Source organism: Peromyscus leucopus, chromosome 6, assembly GCF_004664715.2.
Source record: "Peromyscus leucopus breed LL Stock chromosome 6, UCI_PerLeu_2.1, whole genome shotgun sequence".
NCBI lineage: Eukaryota > Metazoa > Chordata > Mammalia > Rodentia > Cricetidae > Peromyscus > Peromyscus leucopus.
The window spans coordinates 87991493-88016892 of NC_051068.1; the positions used below are offsets into that span (position 1 = coordinate 87991493).

The 25400-nt window shown below is 34.1% G+C and overlaps 1 protein-coding gene across 8 annotated transcripts in view; it reads left to right on the forward strand.

Moving 5' to 3' along the window:
- Positions 1-25400, forward strand: part of Col11a1 (collagen type XI alpha 1 chain) — a 195790-nt gene that overhangs the window by 87046 nt on the left and 83344 nt on the right. For all 8 annotated transcript variants that reach the window (XM_037207025.1, XM_037207028.1, XM_028895363.2 and 5 more), the window contains 11 exons: positions 738-791; positions 1609-1653; positions 1823-1876; positions 2337-2381; positions 6422-6475; positions 8011-8055; positions 8535-8588; positions 8678-8722; positions 16017-16070; positions 18049-18156; positions 20514-20567. In XM_037207025.1, the coding sequence (XP_037062920.1) occupies positions 738-791; positions 1609-1653; positions 1823-1876; positions 2337-2381; positions 6422-6475; positions 8011-8055; positions 8535-8588; positions 8678-8722; positions 16017-16070; positions 18049-18156; positions 20514-20567 (612 nt within the window). The remainder of the gene's footprint in view (positions 1-737; positions 792-1608; positions 1654-1822; positions 1877-2336; positions 2382-6421; positions 6476-8010; positions 8056-8534; positions 8589-8677; positions 8723-16016; positions 16071-18048; positions 18157-20513; positions 20568-25400) is intronic.

The following is a 25400-nucleotide window of genomic DNA, read 5'->3' on the forward strand; positions in this document are numbered from 1 at the left end:
GTCTGCTAAGTGATCAGATTAAGGGCGTGTGCTACCACTGCCTGACTTCTGTGTTTACTTAAAATGGCTTGTTATTTCCTCTGATCTCCAGACAAACTTTATTAAAGCACAAATAAAATATCACCACACAAGTGAGTAGGTAGAGTTATTATTACACTGACTTTCCTAGAGCTGGAAAAGAACATTGAGCAGAAGGAGAGAAAGAGATAATGTGAATGTAAATGTTAATAGTTTAGAACCCCTCTATCTAGAAAATGGCTCTATAATCTGCAAAGAGAGATACTTAGCTGTTTGCTTGGAAATGAATGCTCTCCCAGAATGGAATTTATATAAATGAAAATAAATGAGACTCTGGGTTTTTCTGTTTATTCAATCTGTGTGATCATTACAACAAAATTCAATGTGCCAATCAAATTAGAAAATGACATAAATGTATCTTATTAAGAGCATTAATCTATTGTATTTTAAAAAAACATTACTAGTGATGCATCTGGGAATGTTTTGGATCTAAGAAAGTGTCTGTACTAACCACTGTCATCTACTTTGCGTTTTGTGTCTGAATAAACATTCAATATTCACATCACAAATGATGGTACTTGGAACATTTATGTGCAGTGTACTGATAGAAAACGAATAAATATTTTAATTCATATTTTATATTAAAATTTTCAGTGAAAGAGGCCCATTTTGAGGGCATTTCTTATGCAAGCTTTCTGTTTTCCTTTTATTCCTTCTAGGGTCCACGAGGCTTGCTGGGACCGCGGGGGTCTCCAGGACCTCCTGGACAGCCTGTATGTATTCCTGGGAGTAGTCTGGGTTTTGTAGAAGAAAACTTGTTGCCAAATTTCCCACAGGACATTTGTATAGTGCTTATCACAGAATCTAGTTAACTGTCCTTCTAGATTGTAAGTTCTATGGATGCTGCCCATCAGGGTAACTGATCCCTCTCTCTGTACTTGCTCTTTCCTTCTGTTTCAGTAGGTCTTACAGTTTTCATGCTTAATCCCTAGCACACAGTGGAAAATGATGTTAAATTATCTTCAGGATAGACATGGATGGGAGAAAACAGACCTTCCTTAATTTTTGTTAAATCCTATATCCCATTTCTGTTTATTTTTACAAGAATCATAAATAACCACAGGCTACTGGATATTCTTTATGTTTTCCATTTGAATGTCTAAATTAAAAAATTATAGTATTTTGATTTTATAATTAACTTAATTTCACATATCAGCCATGGATTCCCCCATCCTCCCTCCTCCCATGCCCAGCCTCTTCCCCCCAATACACCTCCCACTATCACCTCCTCCAAGGCAAGGTCTCCCCTGGGGAGTCAGCCCAGCCTGGCAGACTCAACCAAGGCCGGTCCAGTCCCCTCCTCCCTACACCAAGGCTGAGCAAAGCGAAACTAGTGGAAATGCATGAACTGTGAACCAATGGCAGAGGGGCCCTCATGGAACTGGACCGGGCCCTCTGGATAAGTGAGACAGTTGATTAGCTTGAACTGTTTGGGAGGCCCCCAGGCAGTGGAGCCAGACCTGACTTTTTGGAGCCTGGGGCCTATGCTGAATGTCTAAACTTTTAAACCATTTTTGTTCTTCATTGAAGGGTATGGCAGGTATAGATGGCCCCCAAGGACCAAAAGGAAACATGGTATGTAGTTAAGAACTATGAAATCATGTCAATAGATATTTTGTTGCTAAATATATTTTCTAAACTTCTTGAGTGAAAACTGATTTGGGGATAATTTTCAATAATTAGAATTAAAAAAAACCCATATAATACAAAAACTTTACTAAGTACTTTATTTCTTCCTATACAGGGCCCTCAAGGGGAGCCTGGACCTCCAGGTCAGCAAGGGAATCCAGGACCTCAGGTAACTCTAATCCACTGTTTTTCCTAGGAGATAATGGGTTGAGATGGTACTTTTTGAAGTAAAAGTCATAGTGTCAGAATGTTTTGTGTAGCACCAAGTATGTTTAAGCTGTGAATGTAGAGAATATTTCCTCTTTTAACATGTTCAAGAAAAACCAAAAAGGACTTATAGAGCCTTCACAGGATACCATAGTGAAAATCCACATCACAGAAGGTTCTGGAGGGGTTCACATCACAAGCTCTTTGCAAAAAGGAACTTGTGTAAAACTCCTCACAGGGCTCCAAAACTCTCTTGCTGTGCAAGAAGGTGTGTGTGTGTGTGTGTGTGTGTGTGTGTGTGTGTGTGTGTGTGTGTGTGTAAGGTTTGTAAATCAGTTCATGTGCCTTAGATTTTATCATCTATTGTGAAGATGTGTCATTATGAAATGATTCCTGACATGAATGAAATTCTTTTATACTAGGGTCTTCCTGGTCCACAAGGCCCTATTGGCCCTCCTGGTGAAAAAGTAAGTTGATATATTATTTTCATAATCACTGGTACCTGCAACCATCAGCAGGTGTTAGACCTGCTCTTCTGGATATCTCTGTACATGGCTTTATCAAAGTAATATAGTAACCTGAAGTAGAACCACTACATAAAATTTGGATAGAATTCACTTAAACACCTTTAAGATGTAAGTGAGAAAAAAGTGTTGGATTATTATTTAGATTGTACCTTATTGTAACATTACCAAAAAATGATGTTTTCAGAAGCTGAGATGGTGAGTGCTTTCTCTTTATTTTGCTTTATCTTTACTTTCTAATTATTTAAAATCTGTCATTTGACTCAAAGCCCATAAACTCTGACCTTCTATACTTTGAGAATTAGGCATCCAGAATGGAAGCTGTGGACCATCACATTACATTTTACATTTTCAGTATCCAATTTATTTTATGTACATCATCTATCACCAAAAACAAAACATCCATGATAAAATTAAAAATAGAAAAGCAGTTAAAATAATCTTCATGTCTGGTTAATTATGGTATGTGATGTTTTGATTTACTTCCAAAGTTTTTTTTAATAAAATATATTTAAAATTTTATTATTTTATGTTATGAATCTTTTACTTTCCTGAACGTCTGTGCACTTCATGTGTGCAGTGCCTGTGGAGACCATCAATAGGCCTGGAACTGGAGTTACAGATGGTTGTGAGCTGCCAAGTAGGTGCTCAGGATTGAAATCAGGACCTCTGGAAGAACAACCAGTGCTCTTACCACTGAGCATCTCTCCTGTCTGTAAAATATATAGATATTTTCAACTGTAATTAGGTTTGCTTTCAACAAAACTTGCTTCACGAGCTGCTTAAAGGGAAATTGGAGCTTTCCATTGGTCCATTTCTCTTGTGTAAATGACAAATACTATTATTGTTAGTAGCTCAGGTCTGGACCACAGCAAGAATAAATGGCGTTTAAAAGGATGACTTCCCCTGGTTTCCTTTATAGATTCCTTAAGTAGTATTTCCTGTCCACTTGTGGATGGATATATGGTGCAGTATAGTGGAGATAATGTAAAATACAATATGATATATGTCTCAAAGAATATCTTAAGCCATTTATGTAGGCAAGTAGTATATCATTGAGTGGCACTCTCCTTGGGTCTTTAGTTAGATCAGTGACTTTTAACCTTGATCATTCTTATCTTTTATCTAGCACTTCATAAACATTCCACGTTCATTATAAATTACATTTGAAACATTTTCCCTTTACACATCCAACAGAACTTAATTATGTATTCCTTGGATTGTTAAGAGAATGGGAAAATGGGTGTATTTAAATTCCTGTTGCTGAGCCAAAAGTAAAATACATGGTTTGGCTCATTGCAACCGTTCTCACATTGCACTCCAGTATTTTCTTTGTTCTGAGCATATCCACCCTGTAAATTCCAAGACCGTCTTGTCCCAGCAAAAATAAGAAGCTCAAAAAGACAGCTATATAAAGATTAAATATATAGTATGTACTTAATATTTTGTCTATATCAGGTAGTAAATATTTTATTTACTTATCTTCTCTTATCCATCTAAAACACTTGGTACTTTAAAATTGGTGAATAATAACTATTTCATGTGTAATTTAACATTCAGATATGATCATATTGGCATTAGATGTTTTCATCTCTAAGAACTTTCAAATAAAGTTATTATAGCTTATGTTTTATTCTATTTCCAATAAAGGTTACTAGTGGTTTGCAGTGATAAACTACCTCTGTTATTTATTCTGACATTTTTGACAAGTAGAACATTTCCTGTGATTTAATATGTGAGTTCAGAGTTCATATTACTCACATGTTAATTGATTTACAGAAAACAAATGATGTGTTTCTATGAGCTCAGTGAGAAATACCAAGACACAAAGTAAATGTCTGTTAAAGACAGTGACTTTGAAGACTTGAATGTGTATCTAGATGCATACAGACTAGGGCTCTGTCATATAATAACAGATGTTGATATTTCCCAGGACTCACTGAGACAAAGTGGATAATGCATATAAATTGCTTAACATACTGCACAGAAGCACTTCATAAATTTTAACTTTTATTAAAATATGAACCATATGACATTCATTCATCTTTATTCCCACCTCACCAGGGAAAGCACAGGGAGTTAAAAATGCAGATAAAACATTCTGTTGTCATGAAATCTCCATTCAAAAGGAGATGGATGAAATTCAATTTCATTAAAAAATCATGTTATTTTGCCAGAGTTTTAATATTTCTTGTTTTTGCTCAAATATATTTCAGTGGCAAGGGTTCATGCAACATTGCTCACTGAGCCACTGGCACCTGTGCTGGAAATAATAATGAATGGACTTATTCTATGTTGATGTATTGGGTTTGTTTTTGAAGAAACAAGACTGGTGTTTTGAAAATAAACAATAATTTGTGACAGACAAAACATTTCAATTAAATATTTAGTATTTTATGGTAATAGCTGTGGAATGTTGTAGGATGGCAGATTGGTGGAAGGTATTGAAATTTTAAGCCTTTCTGAAAGGATACAAGTAATTTAGGGTATAAAAACCATTCTTCAAAAGGTGATTTTCCTGCTTTTTGGTCCACATGATTTAATTGGTGTTTTCTTGTAAAGCTTTGCAAGTATTGGTCCACATGGTTCAATACTTATGCTAAAAACCCTCTAATAACAGAAATACTGTAAACTGTGTTGGAGACTGAGACACGCTGATGACATTCCTCTCATCTATCAGCTATTTTCACACCCTGGCTAGTGAAATGAACTCTCTTGGGCTTGATATACTTAATAGTCCCATTAGAATTCCTAGTTTTCTCCCCAGAAAGGGTATACTTGCAGTATTTGTCTTTACAGTGTTCTAAACGTAGCAATGATGGGATGACATGGAATTAGAATGACTCCGTGAGCAAAGAACTAAAGTGACATGCTGAGAAGTTGCATTTTAGTTTTTCGCTAGATGCTTATTAATTTATACATCTCTTACATCAACATAGGTGTACATGTCTTCAGGTCCTAATAACTGACACAGGAACTTACATTTACTAGAACAGTTTAAGAATCTGATCGTCCATCACTAGAACTCCAAACTGTATCCATGTCTATTGACAATAGTCCAGTCTAAGAAACATCATTAGGCAGCCAGCTCCATCATGATGTGAACAGCACAGCCAGCACATGTGCAAATCTACTTGACGTAGGTCAGTGACCTGATGCAGCCTCTTGTCAGAATCAAGAGATATAAGCAGGATTTGTATGGGCTGAAAAAATGAGAACAATGTTTTATAGCAAACTTATTCTTTAGTAAGTAGAAGAGTGGGACTCTAAAATAATAAAAATATGTAGTATAGTAAACATGGTAATTGTTACAGTCATTCATCACCATGATCAAGAGTCATATAGTATATATGGTTATGTTTGTAATGCCCTTGTAAAACTAGCAGCACAATGCATTTGTTTGCATCACTATCAACACCCTGGTAATAAGTTGTTTCCTCTGCTATCAAGAGGACAGCATCAGAATTTTTCATCTCTATTTTATTCCTACGGGGCCACAATTGTGCATTTGGTCTGCTATTTACCAAAGTATTCAATAGGGGTTATGGTGGCACCTCTGGGTCCTATTAACACTATTAATACAGTGTTGTCAATGGGAGTGTCCTAAGCTTTACTTATTAATCAGTGTTGGGAATGAATACATTTCTCAACTTTACTATTTGCAGTTTTGTCCTGTTGACACCAGCTTATTGTATCATATAATGACTAATGTGTCAACTTTAATAAGTAAAAATTTAGAACAGCTAAGCTGACTAAACGTAACATATTTCATATCTTTTGGCATCTGTTAAGTTCAGTTTTCATTTGTTTTTATGTAGTATGTTTTCCATTATCAAGTGTTTAGAACACTTTCTGCTTGTCTGTACATATAGAATCCACTCTCCCAAGTTCATTTTGTTATTAGTACTATAATGATATCCACAATGAAGAGCCTTTCATAATTCCCTGCCTTTTAAATCAAATTCTCTCCTCTTGTTAACTAGGGACCACAAGGAAAGCCAGGGCTTGCTGGACTTCCCGGTGCTGATGGGCCTCCCGTAAGTCAATGCTATCTCTCTTCTCATTGACATTCCTATAAGCAGTCTTGAAAAATAAGTTTAACATGATTCTTAGAAATGATTGCATATAGGTAGTAATAAGAGTGAATTGATTCAGTAATTAAGCCTTAGTTTCTTTACTATGCAATGTCATTTCTTTTGTGACTTTTGTTGAGAATTCTTCAATAAAATCACAGTAGCCTCTAGAAAAAGTCATCCACACACTGCACACCAGAACTAGCCCAAATCCCTCCATCCTAATTCCATGTATTCTTCTCTATTTCAACCTGTTTTTATTTTCAGTGACTGTAGTGTTTAAGAAACACTTCTAAATGTTTTCTAATGATTCTAAATGATTCTAAATGCAGTGAATTAGCTCAAGTTCTAGATGAGCTTATCCACATTGTAACTCACCTTTCAGTCTGTCGATCTTAGGATTTTATTGCTGTGACAAAACATGACCAAAAGTAACCTGGGGAGGAAAGGGTTTATTTACTTCCAGGTGACATCACAGAGGGAAGTCAGGACAAGAACTCAAGTAGGTCAGGAACATAGGGAGGAAATAATGCAGAGGAGTACTGAGTATGTCTTACTCTTATTGGCTGGCTCAGTCAGCTTTCTTACAGCACTCAGGACCACATGTCCAGACTTGGCACCACACAATGGGCTGGGCTCTCCCAGTCACCAATCAAGAAAATGTCCCACAGGATTGCTTTTAGGCCAGTATGCTTGGGCCATTTTCTTAGTTGATGTGTCCTCTTCCCAAAGGAGTCTGTCTAGCTTGTGTAAGTTGACATAAACCTAGACAGCAGAGAGGCCCCGTCAAGGTGCACAGCATTCATCACTGTCTTCAGATGATATCCATGAATATTCTTCAGGCTTCTAGGAGGGTTCCTCATCCTCTAGAAGTAGAGATAGTTCTGTTATATAAAAATATAGAAATACCTCTCACACACATATAATGTCCACTTTCATTTTAAAATTATTATTGATATTGCCTGTTCAAACTTCTTATTTAAATTTGTGACAAGCAAGATACAAAATTTCTTGTGCTATTTCTAAGTGCAGCTATAGAATCCATTTGTGATATAATTATATTTTTATTTATGGAATCTCAATTACATAATAATCTGATGAGTGTCTTTGAACTTTCTGTATATTGTCATCACATGTTCTTGCTGCCTTTGAGGATGCATATACACGTTATCCTTTTATTTCCATACAGAATATAAATCAGATGTAACCTGCTGTGAGTAAGACTTTGAGACTGAATTACTAATAGCTAATAAATCCAAAATATAAATATTCCATATTTACTCGAGCACATACCCATCAAATAAAACCTTATGTTTTTCTCTAACTACCAGTTTCCAATATTTCCAATGAGCCACGAAACTCATATAATTTTTCAATAATATTTAAACTATAAAGTATATGATCTCAGGTTTTTTAAAAAAAATGAGGAAGAATTTCACAAGATTGACAGTTACATTTAATATCTCATCTTCACCAGTGTGTATGTTTGCTCCATATAGGGTCACCCTGGAAAAGAAGGCCAGTCTGGAGAAAAGGGGGCCTTGGTAGGTACAAAATGGCTGCCTGAAGATCAGTCAGTTATAAGGTCCTGTCAGTCTGTTATAAAGTCCTGTCAATTATAAGGTCATGTCAGTTATAAGGTCCTGTCAGTTGTAAGATCCTGTCAGTCTGTTATAAGGTCCTGTCAGTTATAACGTCCTGTCAATTATTAGGTCCTGTCAATTATAAGTGTTTTGTATAACCAGCAAGTACACCTAGGATAGCTAACTTTAATTTAGGAAATAGACTATATCATCTTTTTTTTTTTTATAAATTATTCTCACAGTGGTAGATCTGCATGCTACATATTTAGTGCATATAGAATAAATTATGATGAACTATGATAAGAATTACTGAATATCTGTACATTATTTATGTAAATATTTAACTTTTACCTACTGCTTCCTTAAACCGTTACTTGCAGTATGTGAATAAGTAATATTGTTAATGTACCATAATTTACATCACAATGGATCTTTTCCAGGGTCCTCCTGGTCCCCAGGGGCCTATTGGCTATCCCGGCCCCCGAGGAGTAAAGGTAAATGCTAAATTATTTGCACATCATTTCATTTCCAGATGAAGTGTCATAGTCCTTTAATTTTTTTTTTTTTTAATTTTGTTCCATAGGGTGCAGATGGTGTCAGAGGTCTCAAGGGATCTAAAGGGGAAAAGGTAAAATGTGACTTTTAGGTGATTTTAATTTCTAAGGATCCAGTGTGTACAATTAAAATGCATTCAACATTTATTTTCTCCTTGAAATGCGCAGAGCAATTACTTACAAGCCATACATTGCAAGTGTAAACTTGTCACTGAACCCTTAAAACAGTCTGGTATCCTAGGGTGAGAGCTCAGTTGTAACAGATGCAAAAGAATGTCGAGTTAGCCTCAAACCCCCTTCTAATTACATGTGTACAACTTGGTTAAGTCACAAGTTCATCTGTCTGCATGGGTTGGCTATGACATGATGGCAATTTCTAGTTATATCATAACAAGGCTCATTCATTTGTCGCTACTAAAATCCCCCAAACTCATAAACTGAAATTAATAGAAAATATAGTATTTTTGTTGTTGTTGTTACTGTGAAAAACAAGTCTTCGTATGCTGCATGGAAGCAATGGTATTGTTGGGAGGAAATAAAATTAAAACCAAGCAGAGGTAGATAAATGTAGGTGCCTCAGGCTATACAAGCCAATGGCTCCTTCATAGGGCTTTAGGAAATTACCTGTCTCTTCCTAAAGAGCAGTGCATTTAGATTTTTTTAGGTAAATATTTAATGTATTTGGACATTCCTAAATCCTTCGATGGTAAGTTTTCAGTGCTAAGGAGCTACTTATGACAATCGGGATTAGGCTAATTTGTACTAAAATTACATACATTTTCAGACACAAAGTGCAAACACAAGGCCTTTTTGTTAGTAATTTTATTAAGGTAAGTATAGCTCTTTATTTTAATAATAATGCTGCATTGGTTTAAATGATATGATTTATTTTTGAATCATAATATTGTGAGCATTCATTGAATATATTTGGTATTAATTAGGGTTCTATAACTAAATATAAATTTATTACCCCATTAAAATTTATTTTTATTACAGAAAATACTCCCGGGAGATTGTAAAGGTGTGCAATATATTGATAATTGTGTTCTTGAAAAAAATGTGATGCCCTTTCCACTAAGTTATCTATTTTGATGACAATCTTAATTCATCTTGACCATCATAGGTGAATATGGTTTAAAGTCTTCCTGATGTGACAGAGCATTATTGATGGTCCGGCAGTGTTGAAATTGAAATTTCTGCATTTTATGCTGTCTGTATTTTGACATATGTACCACATGTACATACTCATGTTATATATCTACATAACTATTTAAATTGCCTCCTGGAATTAGCACCCACCAAAAAATTTTAAGTGGACTATATTTAAAAGAAAGGTCTTTAATTGATGTGGCATGTGGTAAGTTTCTGGAGGGAGAATTAGTTGCAAAGTGACAGGTAAGTAAATTATAGAGGATAAGAAACAAATGAGAAAGCATCTGTGCAAATAAAGTCACACAGTTCTACATCGAAACACCAAGTGATTATTGGTTAATTTTAGTTGGGTTTAGTTTCAGAAGAAACAGCACATGTCAAGAAAAATGATTAAAAGTTTTAATTTCAGTCAGAGTTCTGTATGCTGACTCTAACATCGCCTAGAATAAATGTATAAAAGGGAAATTTACATTTTTAAGCTTCACTTTTAAATCTAAATCTTTAAATACTCTGTCTTTATTTCTAACTAATATAACAAACTGTATTATATAGCTCAATTTTGAGAATTCTAGGTAAATAAAAGTTTTTTAAATAGAATTATTTTTGTTTACACTATGTTGCAATGAATTTTAATATTCATTTTTTTAAATATGAAAATAGTTTATACAGCCCATAATAGATTAAGAAGAGACAGAAAGGTTGTTAAAGAGCAGTGTAGCTCAGTGGTAGATGCTTCCCTAGAATGCACAAGTAAGTAGGTCAAATCCCCAAAACCTTAAACACCCAAAAGTAAATAAAAACTTCTTCCTTTGTAATAGTATTTATGGTTATCAAGTGGTGAACGGGGAAGTTAGCACACTGAGATTAAAATTCTCTGTTTTTGATTTCCTGTCTGCCCCTAAATCTTCCACTATGACAACCAAATAAACCAAACCCTGTAGCTTTTGTTTGCAACTCTGACCAAAGTCTACATCATCTCTTTGTTTTCCTAAAATTTATTAATTTTAGAACTCGCAATCTCATGACTTGACATACCGTTTGCCTAGCAATGGTGATCAGTGATATGCCTAAAGAAATTGGGTCTTACATTTTTTCATTAATGAGGAGTATTTTGAGGGCTGACAATTATAGCCTTTCATGTCTTGATTTCAAAGAATCAAATAAATGAGTAAAAAAAATTAAATTCAAACATAAACAAAATCAAACTAACCAACTGTCTAGGATTGTTCGAAACAATCCTCAGTACTTTTACTGCTTCCTAGATACAACACACAGCTTTCTTTAAACTAAACTCGGCCACTGTGTGATTACTCTTGTCTCAGGGGAGAAAGGACTGACAGCAGTGGATAGGCAGTGAATGGCCATTTCAGCTCTTCAGCCTCTCCCTTCGCTTTAATGGCGCTCAGTACACAAAACAGCCTGCACTTTAAAAGGCCACTTTACCACTAGAATCTTGAAAACAGCGTGGTTTACTCCTGAGGAAAAAAAGTCTACAAAAAAAAAAAAAAAACAACTTTAATTTAGATGTGTCGCAGGTTTGTATCACTGTTTCCAGTGTTAGGTCTTTGTGCTTCCCTGCATCAAAATATTTGATGCAACAATTCAAGGTCTTCAAATTTTTATAATAGCTAAGGATTCCCTTCCCTTAAAAGCTAAATAACATTTCATGAAATACAGCAACTATTTTTGCCAGGCCATTAGTGTATTAATGGATACTTTGATTGCTGCTATATTTTGACTATTATTCTCACAACCATGGGTGTATACATACATTTAAGATTCTGCATCCAATTGTCATGTACATACTCAGACCTAAAGTTTCCACTTTAATTTTATAATTTTCCAATCCACCCACTGTACATTCTCACTGACAGCACAGAGAACTCCATTTCTCCACACTCTCACCAACACATACGTTCGTTCTTTCCTTGTGTTTAACAGCTGTCATCCCAGTAGCTTTCTTTTGCATTTTCATGATGATTAGTGATGTTGAGCATTGATGCTGAATATTTTCTTAATGTACTTCTGGGTCTTTTTCATTGTTTTCTCATATTTCGTGAGCTGCTGCTTTATTCTGTCCCTAATGTCTTTTATGAACAACAACAACAAAAAAACCTAAACAAAAAAATCAAGGATGAAAGGCTTATTTGCGGGCATAGTTTCAGGAATTTCAGTCAGTTGTGGTGGGAAAGTTATGACAGGTAGGATTTCATCTGTGCAGTGGGGACACAGCAAGAACTTGAGGCTGTGTAAAATACTCAAATGCTGCCTTAGTGAACTCCTTCTGCAGGAAGGGCCACAGCTTCTGAACTCCCACAGCATTGGAAACTGTGTTAGCAGAAAAGAACAAGCATTCAACACATGAGTCTGGAGTCCACATTTCATGTAGCCATAATACTCTAACCTATGAGATTTTCTGGACCTTTACATAATTTACAAATTGACAACTAAAACATGGATATTTTCCCATTTTTCACTTAGTGTTTATTGAGCATTATGGATTTTAAGATGTCAAATAGATTAAGCACCAGGGATTCAATGGCTAATTAGGAATGATTATCAGTTCCACCATTTGTTGAAAACAATGTCCATTTGTGATTAAGTGCAAACTGGCTTATTTTTTGTCATAACAAATATATATTTGAGGGTACACAAGAAATAGAGGTTAATTTTATGAAGAAAAAATTTAAGCAAGAAAAATTTCTAAGCAAAATTATGAGCTGAGTCTTGAGTTAAAAGTACCACTCAGTTAGGAAAACGTATGGTGTTTTAAAGGCATAAGAATTATTAAGGGTTAAATCATCTTAAAGGCATAAGAAATTATTAAGGGTTAAATCATGACATAGGCAGGAACTAATTTACATTCATCACTGAAGTAATTTGCAGTTAAAAATGGTGTGATTATTTTTTCTGTGTTTTAATGAAAATATACAACAAATAATGAAATATATATAGATATTCATATAATAACAATTAATGAAAGATAAGGCCAAGAATTTGAAAGACAGGAGGGATATATAGGAGGGTTTGGAGTGAGGAAAGGCAAGGAAGAAATGGTATAATTATAGTGTAATCTCAAAATAAAGGAAAAGAGTAAGAATGTGGGCTTATATGTGTGTCTTCAATTCTATTCATTGATTAATGAGTCGGTTTTGTATGTCAGTACCATGCTGTTTCAGAAACTGGATCTAGAAATCTATAGTATAGTTTACCATCTAAGATGGTGTTGCCTCGGGCTCTTTATTGTCCTTCAGGATTGCTTTGGCTATCTTGGATATTTTGTATTGCCATATGAAATTTAAGATTTTTGCAATCTCTGTGAAGAATTGCATTGGGATCATTTTTTGAGAATATAATATAATTACAGCATTTCTTCCTTTCTTTTTTCCTCCTCCCAAATGCTCCCAGGTATCTGTCCTTGTTCTCTATCCAATCATGGCCTTTTGTTTCATTATTTGCTATTACATATATATAAATATTGGGATTTTAGTGGGAGTTTCATTGAATGAATTATTTTTGAGACACTGGGCAACTTTGTAATATTAAACTTGCCAATTCATGAGTATATGCTAAAGTCTTTGCTATTAATTAGTGTATTTCACTGGAAATATTGTTCTAAATTCTGTTGTCACTTCTCTTCTGAATCGATCCATTGTTCTTTAACATTGACCTTTAGTATATCTTTCTCCTATATACTTTTATCTTTATATATCTTTATTATTTATCTTTTAACATTTTAACATTTAATATTTTATTTTTAACATTTTGTCTTTACATTTAATACTATTTAACATTTATCTTTAATATATCTTATCTTTCTACATACTTGATTTAGGACATTCAGCACAAAGAAGTTATTTCTCAGATACCATTTGCTGAGTGTAAAATAAATATGCATTTTCAAAGCTTAATTTTAGTAATCAATCTTTTATGGAAATACTGAGAATTGTTATTAGAAAGCAATCACTTTTTTCCAAGCATTTAGGAACTATACAACACTTTGAAAAAACAAACTCTTTTTGAAAGGGAGTTTCACATACAAGCAGTGTATTTACACCGTTTTGACCTCCCCCATTTTTTCCCTTCTGTCTATTACCCCTCTTCCAATTCATGACCTCTTCTATTATTAGTTTTACACGCCCACATACATATACCAACATCCTTGCACATACATGTGCAAAACTACACTTGTGTATATTTGAGCATAACCTGATCACTCCAATTAGTTTTACTTATATGTGCATATGTTTAGAGTGGACAGCTTAGGTCACATGACCTACCAGGGACCCTTTCTCAGGAGAATACTGACCCTCTCCTTCTTAGCACCCATTAAATGCCTATAACTCTTCATTGCAGAGTGAGCCCTTGTGAAAGTTCCCTTATCCCTGCTGGCTTGCCAACTGGTGTTGCCTCTCTGTAGGTCATGTTTATGTTCCCATACAGCTAAAAGTTCATACAGTCAGACTGTTTTTGAAACTCTATAATGATGTATGAAGTTTGAACAACTGTTTTATTCTTCTTGCTTGGAGAAGCTTTTATTGCAAAACTATGTATCTGAATTGAATTCTTATCATTAAAATATTTGAGTATTTTAATAATTATTTTGATTGTTTTCTTGTCTTTTATATCAACTATGTATTGTGATAGGAAGTTATTGACATTATAAAAAATACTGATCATAATATACTGTATAATATACTTCTTAGATGTTTAATTTCATAAATAGAAGAAATATATACTGATGAGATGAAAATGTAGTATTATTACTTTTTGTTTTAAAAGTAATTTTATATATGTATGTACGTATACATCTATTCAAGTAATAACAATTAATGATAAAAGAGGCCAAGAATTTGAAGGAGACCAAGGAGGAGAGTTTGGAAGGAGGTGAGGGAAGGAGGAAATGGTATAATTTTAGTATAATCTCAAAAATAAAAGAAATATTAAAGAAGAGAGCACATAAAATTTAATGTAGGGGAAGGTTCTGTGTCTGAGAGCTGTTGAGAGAGAGCATGAATTGTACAAAATTCTCAAAAAACTAATAAAACTGTGATATACTCTGGCTTCATTTATTGTTGGTACCAGAAATAAACTCAAAATGCTTTACTTTTCTAAAATTCATGAAGCAGTAAAGCCATTCCTGAAGATTTCTAGTTTTAGGATGAGTAGCTGAAAATATGTCTGTAATCAAAATGTCTCTTCTCTGTGCCAAAGGATGCCCACTGTTCAGCATCACCTATCTTAGCATGTGATGGAAAATTTACAGTCCAAATGTAATGTGTATTATAAACTTTTCTAATTCCTCACCAGTTAACAGAATACAGTTTAGAGATCAATTTGAGATAAAATATATTTGTTGAATGCAAATTATATAAAATTGTGAAAATTCTTTTTTTATTATATTTTTGTTATAAAACAATCTTCAAACTAAAGTATAGTTTAACCACATTCTTTCCCTTCCACAAGTCCTTCCAGATCCTCTCCCCATCCCTACTCACCTAAGTTTAATCAAAATAAATAACCCCTCTGTAAACCAAGAAAACAAAAACTATCATCCCAGGGTGGCACAAACATTTCATCTCCATCTTCAATCAAGAAAATGCACCACAGGTTTGCCTCCAGGCTAAACTATGGGGGCATATTTTGAATAGGGGTTCCTGTTTTGTTTCCCCCCAAAACAATAAAGCCCCACACCAAACTCTAGCTAATAAAAACACACAAAAATTATGGAGTCCATGTTAGTCAACTACTTCTGAACATGAGGACTGAGGACTGCCCTGAAGTGACTGATAAGCCCAGCGTCATTGGAGAAAACTGAAAATCATGAAAATTCCAATGTAGAAGTGTGTTGCATTGGGTAAAATATTTTGTCAAGTTCTTCAATTTATGTTAATGATAATCATTTAAATACTTTTTCTTTGTTTAAAATTTTAAAAAGAATGCTGTTATTAAAAATGATTATTCCCCCATGAGATAGAGATAGTAATGAATATATTTGCGAAAAAATTCTCTAATTTATAGCCAAGCACTATGGAAATGATTACATGATAAAATTCCAAGGAAAGGGAATAGGTCTGGGATGCAATAGACAGTTTGTGGTTTCATGACTGGAACTTTTATTTCTTAAAAGAATTTCTTCTAATTATTAATACTCATTTTACATATTTTTTTTCGCCATTCAAAATAATTGATTACAATCTTCTTTATTCATGATAGGGTGAAGATGGCTTTCCAGGATTCAAAGGTGACATGGGGCTTAAAGGGGACAGAGTGAGTAACAAGATTTACATGAATACATAAATTTGAAGACACTGCTTTAGTTCAGCTTTCTACTGCTGTGATAAAACACCAGGATCAAAAGCCACGTAAGGAGAAAAGGGTTTATTTCCCTTACAGATCCAGGTGACAGTACATCACTGAGAAAAGTCAGAAGTCAGGGCAGAACTCAAGTAGGAGAAGAACCTGGAGGCAGGAGCTGACACAGGCCAGGAAGAAGTGCCCCTTACTGGCTGGCTCTTCCTAGCCAGCTTTCTTACATCACCCAGGACTATCATCCCAGGGTGGCACAAACATTTCATCTCCGTCTTCAATCAAGAAAATGCACACAGGTTTGCCTCCAGGCTAAACTATGGGGGCATATTTTGAATAGGGGTTCCTGTCTCCAAAAGACTCTTGCTTGTTTCAAGTTGACAGAAATGTTATCATCTTTTACAAATATAATTTTTCTTAACACTAAATTCAGCAAGCATAGGTGAAATAAAATTTATCGAAGACATTGCACTTCAATTGGTATATAAATATTGGACAGTATAATGATAGTGGGAATAGTATAATGCCAGTGTTTTTCTAAATGTGTTAAATTTTATAAGACACACAAATGTATGAAGATACTTATTGGATTACATTCTAACAAGTCCATCATGTTAAGAGCATAGATTTAGTTGAGAATTAATTTAATAATCTGACTACCTGAAATGGTAGTTTTGTGTTAGATGTTAGATGTTTTTAATTTACTATACAGTGAGTATATATTTCTTATACTTTCTTTTTCTTTAACTTTTGCTCTTGCTTTTGCTTTTGTTTTTGAGACAGGGACTCACTATGTAGCCCTCGATATCCTAGTTTAGCTTAAAGCTCACAGAGACCACTTGCCTCTGCCTTCTGAGAGCTGAGTTTAAAGGCATGTACCAGCCAGCATGCTTGAAATATTTGCACTTTTAAGATAAGCTATGCTTAAAAGAGATTTCAGGAGGATGTGTGCACTATGTGCATTTTTTTTTGTAGTTTTGAGGATGTAACTATGGACTTCGACAATGCTAGATAAGCTTGCTGTTGTAGAGCTATAAAGCCAAATACAATCTTGATAGTCTCACCTCACCTGTGGGTTTATTAAGATATCACCTCAACAACATCTACATATAACCGAGTACTGTTGTTCATGAAAGTTTCAGAATAGTATGGTGAAATTACTAGAAAAAAGAATACAGTTTTATTTTAAATTTTGTGTGTATGTTGTGAACTATGGTGACTGACAGTCATGTTGTGCAACTTACATGCATTTAAATTTTTATGGTTTCCTGAACTGCAGAGTGTAACAATGATATATTTACATCTGGTAATAATATATTTGAAAGTGGATTAACTCAACTAGAAGCCATTAGATACTTTATTTCTTAACTGATATAAATACCTCATCTATCTAATCAATGAAGCAGACCTCAGAGGAGTCGTAATTCCCTAAGGTTCATGTAAAAGCTGTCAGGATGGGAGAAAATTCAGCTGAAATTCAGCTTCTGCTTTGCTCAAGATTAAAAAAAAAATCCATAATGAAACTTTTGTGTTCCAAATAATAGTTTCCAAAGCTGCTTTCAAATCTTTACTCTTCATTGGTTCCCGTCTGTGTTCTCTTTCTTCTCTGTCTCTATCTCTGTCTTTGTGTCTCTGTTTCTGTCTCTCTGTCTCTGTCTCTCTCTCCTTCATCCCAGATATATTCAAGCAAGATGGGAGTACACATGATTCCATCAGGCTTCCGCAACTTTTTAAATATTAGTCCGCATTCAGTTATTTATTCAATAATGAAATGCTTGTTGACATCTAACTATTTCAACCCTTTTCTCATAAGAAAGTAAGCAAACATAATAAGAGGCAACAAACCAAGAGTCCAAAAGCCCGATTCTCTCATACACTAGAATATTCCCCTTCCCAGTCTTGAAGTGTTTTAAATGAACAATGTTACTTTGCATTCCAGGGTGAGGTGGGCCAAGTTGGCCCAAGAGGAGAAGATGGCCCTGAGGGCCCCAAAGGCCGAGCAGGCCCAACTGGAGACCCAGGACCCTCTGGCCAAGCAGGAGAGAAGGTTGGTGAGCTTTCCTCTCTCAGGGTGTGCAGTGCAGAGTGCTTCTGTGGCATTTTACAAAGCAAAGTTCTTGGATTCAGTGTGCAATACTCTTATCATAGTGAGAGAGCACTCAGTCCTGAGCTGGCCACATTTGCCCTTACCCTCCCATGGGCTCAATCACGAGCAGCCATTCCTAAAGCTTTCCCACATTTGATGCTGAATATAAATGTCCTGAGTTTAAAGAAAACAGTGAATGATGGCTTACTTACTGTATCAGATCAAACCAAATCATATTTGCCCCGAAACAAAATAGATGTTTTCTTTTTGTGTATAAATATATTTCCACAGGGTATTATTTAAAGTACATTAAGGCTTCTCTTCAAGAGATTTGAATTTAATCTGATATTAAGAAAGAATTTCCAGATAAATACAATATTCATTGGTTTGAGAGAACCTGGACCATATGTGCTTTGTCAAAATATTTTTATTATCTTTACTTTAAATGCAATAAAGAACATTCATTTTGCTCCATAGACAATTTATTTATTTAGGAAACTTTTTTGTGTATTATGAGCTTAAATTGCTATAATTTGGGAGTGTATTGGGGATTAAAGCCATGGCCTTAATCATGACAAACAGGTGATGCTGTGCACACTATGCTTATTCACAGTCTATGAACTTAATTGAAGCGAAAATGAGAAACGTTAAATGATAAGCATTATTTCATGTGTATAATAAAGCAAATTAAAAATAGCTGCTTTATCCTGTTGATAGAATTCTTATGAATTCTCTTTTTTTTTGTATAAATATTTTCTCCAGTGATAGCATTGTTTCCTGGAAAATAAAGAAAGTATATTCTTTATTAGAAAGTTGTAATATGTCCACCTGCACACATTTTGTCTCACAAGGAAGTTTTGTTGCTACTGTGCAGACTTTGTGAAGAGATGGACGAAAGGCTTTCCCATCTAGAATCACTGATGTGGCAGTTTTACAGGGCTCATGCTTGGGAAACCATTCCCTTTGCTGAGCTGATGAGCACTGTTGTATTTAGCCAGTAAGGAGAGATGATGAGAAGTCAAGGCATCATTGTCAGTTGATCAAGGTTCTCTGATGACCTTCCTCCCTTCTCAGCTATACCTTGTTATGTACAAATGGTCTCAGAAATGATTCTAAAGCATGGACCTTTGCTTCTCTACACGTAGCTTCTCATTATTAGATGTCTATCTATTGACCTTTTTATCGTCATTTAAAAGAATACAAGTTATATATCTGCATTTATTTTAAAATCATTCTAAACTATAAAGGTATGTAGTCTGATATAGCAATTAGCATAGAACACAGATAGCTTTGTGATCATTAGAGTTTTTCTTTGCCTTGAAATTGTTGGCATAAAAACATGAAAGAAGATGTGGTAGCATAATGTATCCAAAGGGATGTCATTAAAAGCAAGCTTCGTAGTGCTTGTTTGCCTCTTCTCCATCTGAGAATTGCTTATCCATGCATTGTCAGTTGTAACTCTTACAACTTTTTACTTTAGTCTGTAATGACAAGGTCATAAACCATGTTCTTGCCTGGATTTTTCCAGCAAAACTTCTATTTTTATTTTTAAAGTTTTGTTTATATTTAACATTATACATGTGAATTTGTACCTGTATTGACTTCTAACATTTTTGTAAATGTGCATTATCAATAATGATACTTTCTTTATGCTGAGGTTTAAAAATTTAATGCAAAAATTGTATGTTATTTATTTATGATTTTGTTTTAAAAAGTGATGTTCAAAAGTCCACAAACATTTTAGTCAATTCACTTATTTAATTTCTTACTTGTACTTTTTTTATTTACTAAAGAAAGAAATATCTGGGGAGTAATTCATCAGAAAAACTTCTTAGGTCACAATATATTATATCCAAATATAAATACTTAGATTCTAGTTTATGAGGAAAAAGCTACATAACCTAATAACTTGATTTGCAGTTACAATATAATACATGAAATAATTTATCATAAAGATTTTCTTAAGTTGAAGTGATAAGTTCTGAATATGCTTAGTTAACTATGTTAACTAACGTTCTTTTGTTTAATTATAAAGCTTGCTTTCTTTAGTTATGCTTTATAACTCACAGATGGGTGAGAATTGTCTTCCCCTAAGTTACTATGTATCCAAAGAAGATACTATCATTTGCACAATGGTAGTTCTTGGGAATCAGTAAATCATTTAACATATATACATGGTGAAAATTTTATTTTTCATGAAAATGAAAAACGCTATAATGAAAATAGACTGAACACTTTGTTCAAATAACTAGAAAATTCTCACTGAAACAATTCTATATAGGCTGTTTACATTTATCTTGTTTTTCTCAAAATTTTAGGGCAAACTTGGGGTTCCAGGATTGCCAGGATATCCAGGAAGACAAGGTCCCAAGGTAAAATAGTTTGAACTTTATAGTCTTATCTGTGAGATACGTCGTTCAACTAAGAACTTACACTTAGAAATGTAGTTGTAGAGATGGAGACAGGAGAGACTGAAGCATAATTTTTCTCACTTCAATACTTATCACCAAGTAAAAAACACAATTACATTTATAATACTACACACACACACACACACCTGGATTTCAGGTGTTTCAGAGAGCCTGTGATTATGTTATATCCTGGAGAATTTGTGGACACGGGGTCATTATGAAAGAAAGATTTAGTTAAATCATTTGATAGAGATGGAATAAATATATTTGAGAAAAGAAAACTAAAATATTTTTATATAGTAGATATCATGTGGATGATGATAGCTTTTTATTTTATTTCTATTATTGTGGTTTGAACTATTTTTTTTAATTTTATATTCTTTTATTTACGTGTGTGTGTGTGTGTGTGTGTGTGTGTGTGCGCGCACATGTGAGTACACGTCTACACATATGTGCTCACAAGGCACATATATGGAGGATCGGGAACAATTTTTAGGCATCAATTCTTTCCTTCCATCATGTAAGTTTCAGGGATGAAACTCTGGTTCTCTGTTTTGGTGGAACGTGCTGTTAACCAATCAGCCATTTTGTTGGCTCTGTTCCATTTTTAAAATCCCGACTCTCATTTGCAGCTGCATTCATTTCACAAGAGATTTATAACAAATATCTAAAACTTGGATGACTTTGAACAATAGAAAGTTTTGCTGTTGCCTTTCTCGAGGCCAGGGGTTCATGGTCAAGGTGCTGTTAGAAACGGATCCCCCAAAACCTCTAGGAGACAATCTGTCCAGGCAGCTTGCAACTCAAGCTACCACCTGCATTCCCTGTCTGGGAGCTGCGCCCTTCCAACCTCTCCATTTCCACATAGTCTCTTTTGTTCGTCCCTTCCCATCCTATCTCATAGGGACACTTGCCTTTGGATTTAAGAAACCCCTGTACAATTCTGAATCCTTTCATGATTCTTAACGTATTTACCTCATTATTTTTCATTCAAAGAAAGTAACATTTCAGGTTTCAGAGATTTTGGCATGGATTTATCTTTTGGGTGCACAGTGTAATCAACTATACTGTTCAAATTTCAGTTGTGATATTTGAAATATTTACAAATATTTTAATTATAAGAGATATATGATATTTTTATGATTGCCTGTTTATTTTGAAATATGAACTTTGCTTCAGCTTATAAAAACTGTCATTGATTAGCCTTGATGTATTTACTAATTATATTGATGGCTGTATGAATTAATTTGTAAATGTTAATTAATAATTTGGGTAGTTATTCTTTTTTATTTAAAGACAGGAACTGATACAGTTCATGCTTGCTTAGAATTCTCAGTTCACCTGCTTTAAAACCCCATGTGCTTGAAATCCAGGCATGCACAACCATACTTAGTTCATTTTTTAAATATATGTACATGAAATGCATTTTTATATTAGTCTCTTTTTTTATCGTTCCTATTTTACACACTACCCATAGCAAGTATAACAGATAAAGAAATTCTAGTTATGTTACAACCTCAACCACATGTTAATAAACTTCATAGATAACCTTTGAGGAAAAAAATCCGTCCTTCCCCAACATGTGGACTGAGTACCACAGTTTTCACTCATTTTCATATACAGTGTATATTAATCTTGCCAAGTGATTTTTATTGTTTCCAAAAAGCTATTTATTTCCTTATGTAATAAGATATATTTTAAAAATGATACAAGTGTCACTTAAATATTTCTCAGATTGAAAATGCTGGTCAATTGTCTTTTAGATTTTCTATCTTATATGTAATATATTGTTCTGTCTTCCATTTACATTCATTTGAAATGTTAGGAATTTACAACAGTTATGTCTATAGAGATCCATTTATTGTACAACTCCAAACCATAAACTATCTCTATTTTATGTTTTGAATTCTTAATCTGTTTACTAAGATGCACAGAAATCATGATATACTTTCATTTTGATTTAAAAATGATAGGAAACACTCATAATATCATTTGAATGAACACAATTGTATCTTGCGAGTTTATATGAAATTATGATGTATTCCATTTTGCTGGCATCTATTTTCTGATCAGTATTCTCTGAATTCTTATTATAAAAATGCAAGCATTCACAAAAGAAAAGTGTTCCTCCTCACAATAAGATGTTGCTTTTCTTTATTCTTTAACCTCAATGTCTGAACTTGAGGCATCTATCTTTAATATCACTTTTTTCATAATTCCTATTTTTTTGCTTTATTAGAAACAATAGATCCATCTTAAAACAAAACTCAGTGATGCTCACATCAGAAATCAAAGAGAGCCGTAAGCTTTTTCACTATATATAAGCTAGTGACATTGTAATAGACAACATTTCATGAAAAATCAACTTTGGCTGCTAAGTCTAAGTAGTTGAAGACCTGTAGTTAAACACTCATTTATTTAACATCTTAAGAGCAAAATAAGCCACCAAATGTTACAAAACCTCCAAATATTATAAAAGATGACAGTTTAGAACCCAAGATCTACCATAAAATAGAATATTTTATAATTAACAGTATGCAAAATAGTTTTACAAGTTTTTTATTTATTGACAAAATAATTTCATCACCAACTTTGACCTTGTCATCTTTTATTTATTTATTTATTTATTTATTTATTTATTTGCCATTTTAAAGGTAGTATTTACTTTGACTGTGCATTGTGTACCTTGTTTATAACACCTTACATGAAACACTGGTTGGCTGAGAATTTTTCTGTTTTTTCCCCACATAATATATAAAAATAATTTAAAACAACAAAAACAACTATTAAGAATTTTTAATAGTGAATTTGTAAATAGGGTAGCTACTTTGATTAGAGCAGACATATTAGTTTGTGTACAAAATTTAGGTAAAGCATGTCATTGAGATACTAGATTGTACTTATGTGTTAAATTTTTTGTCACTCAGCAACTAACAGATACAACTTGTTCTGATTCTGAAGACAAAGAAAGTGAAGGTTTAAAATCCTATAAGACTGTAATATATAGAGTTTTCTTCTCCATCTTAAACTTATTTGTCATTTATTCTCAAGTGAATCATAATTTGCCTCTATAGTCAACACAGAATATATTGAACATCAAATCATAAAACCAATATTGTGTATTCCTTGGATCATTATTTTACCCTGTGGTGAAGTGGGACATCACATACAGTTTTCTTGACTAGCTTGCTTGCTAAATATTAAATATTTGCTACATTCAAGTGGCAGCGAGCTACCCACATTCTTGATGTGGGTATGCAGGTGACTGTTCTTTGTCCATTCATATAACATCCAGCTTCCAACTTATCTCCATCATGAGGTATGTGTCATCTAGAGAGTCCAGGGCTATGATTTCTAAGTCCCTAGCTGAAAGTTTTTCAGTTTCAGTAAGTCTGGAGTGCTACTCACAATCTGTATTTTTAAAAGCATTACAGTTTATTTTGACGTATGTGGGCCATTTTTCACTTGGGAGGCATTGTTCTGGGCAGCAATTAGATGCAAAGAAGTTGATTTAAAAACACAAAGACAAAAAATCAAAGAATGTTGATATATCCCCCTTAGTGCATGGAGATGTGTATACAATTTAAAAGTCTGCTCGTCTCTGAACAAGGCATTTTATACATTATTGAATTTGATCCATACAATGGTTTAAATAAGAAATGCAAATTTTTCAAAACTCCCTCCACTTCCATTTTAAGGGAATATTTAGAAAATTGAGAGAAAAAGATATGAAATTTTATCTTTTCCCTTTCTTTATTTAATAAAGATATAAAGATATAAATCGGCTTGGATAGTAGTCAAAGAAATATCTGAGAAGATGAAAGTCTGGCCCTATGCCCAAGATGAAATGGGCAATTTTTATTACTGGGATATTAGTTGTGTTTTACTAGTAATATATCTACTCATATTAAGTACACTATGGGCTTTTTACATTTTAAAACATTCATTGTTTATTATCCAGTATTATCACTTTATACCCCACATTTTTTATTGATAATCTTTGATTTTCTTTTTTCCAATCTCCTACAAATTTCAAAGTCTTAAGATATATTAAGAATAGACCATTGCCCTCTTTTGCTACAGAAAAATAGGGTGAAAGTGGACAAGATATGTCCTCACTTTATTTGATTGATGTGAATTAAGGTCTTTGGGATTTCAAACACAGAGTGTTATGCCTGTTTCTAAAACAGAGTTAGAAAATGTGAAGGAAGCTTTTCAGGGTGTGTGATATAATACAGTTTAAAAACAAAAATTGCTGGAGACCCACAGCCAAAAATTAGACAGGGCTTGGGGAATCCTGAAGAAGAAGGGGAGAAAGGATGGTAGAGCCAGAAGGCTTGAAGACACCACAAGAACATGACCCACATAATCAGTCAAGCAGGACTCATAGGCGCTCACAGAGACAATCAGGGAGCATGTATTGGTCTGAGCTGGGGCCTCTGTGAATATGTGATGGTTGTATAGCTTGGTGTGTTCTTGGTGGGACTCCTAATAGTGGGAGTGGGGGGGAGTGTCTCTGACTCTTTTACCTGCTTTTGACCCTTTTCCTCCTACTGGGTTGCCTCATTCATCTTTGATATGAGATGAGGGGCCTAGTCTCATTACAACTTGTTATGCTGTGTTTGATTGACATCCTTGGGAAACCAGCTCTTTTCTGAGGAGAAACTGAGGTTGAGTGGATCTGGGGAAGAGTGAAGGTGTAATATTAAATAAGGATAGACATTTTATATTGTAACTTCCCTTTATTAAAATATGATTTTTGTTTAGAATTGGAGCAAATGTTTGGAATGTTAA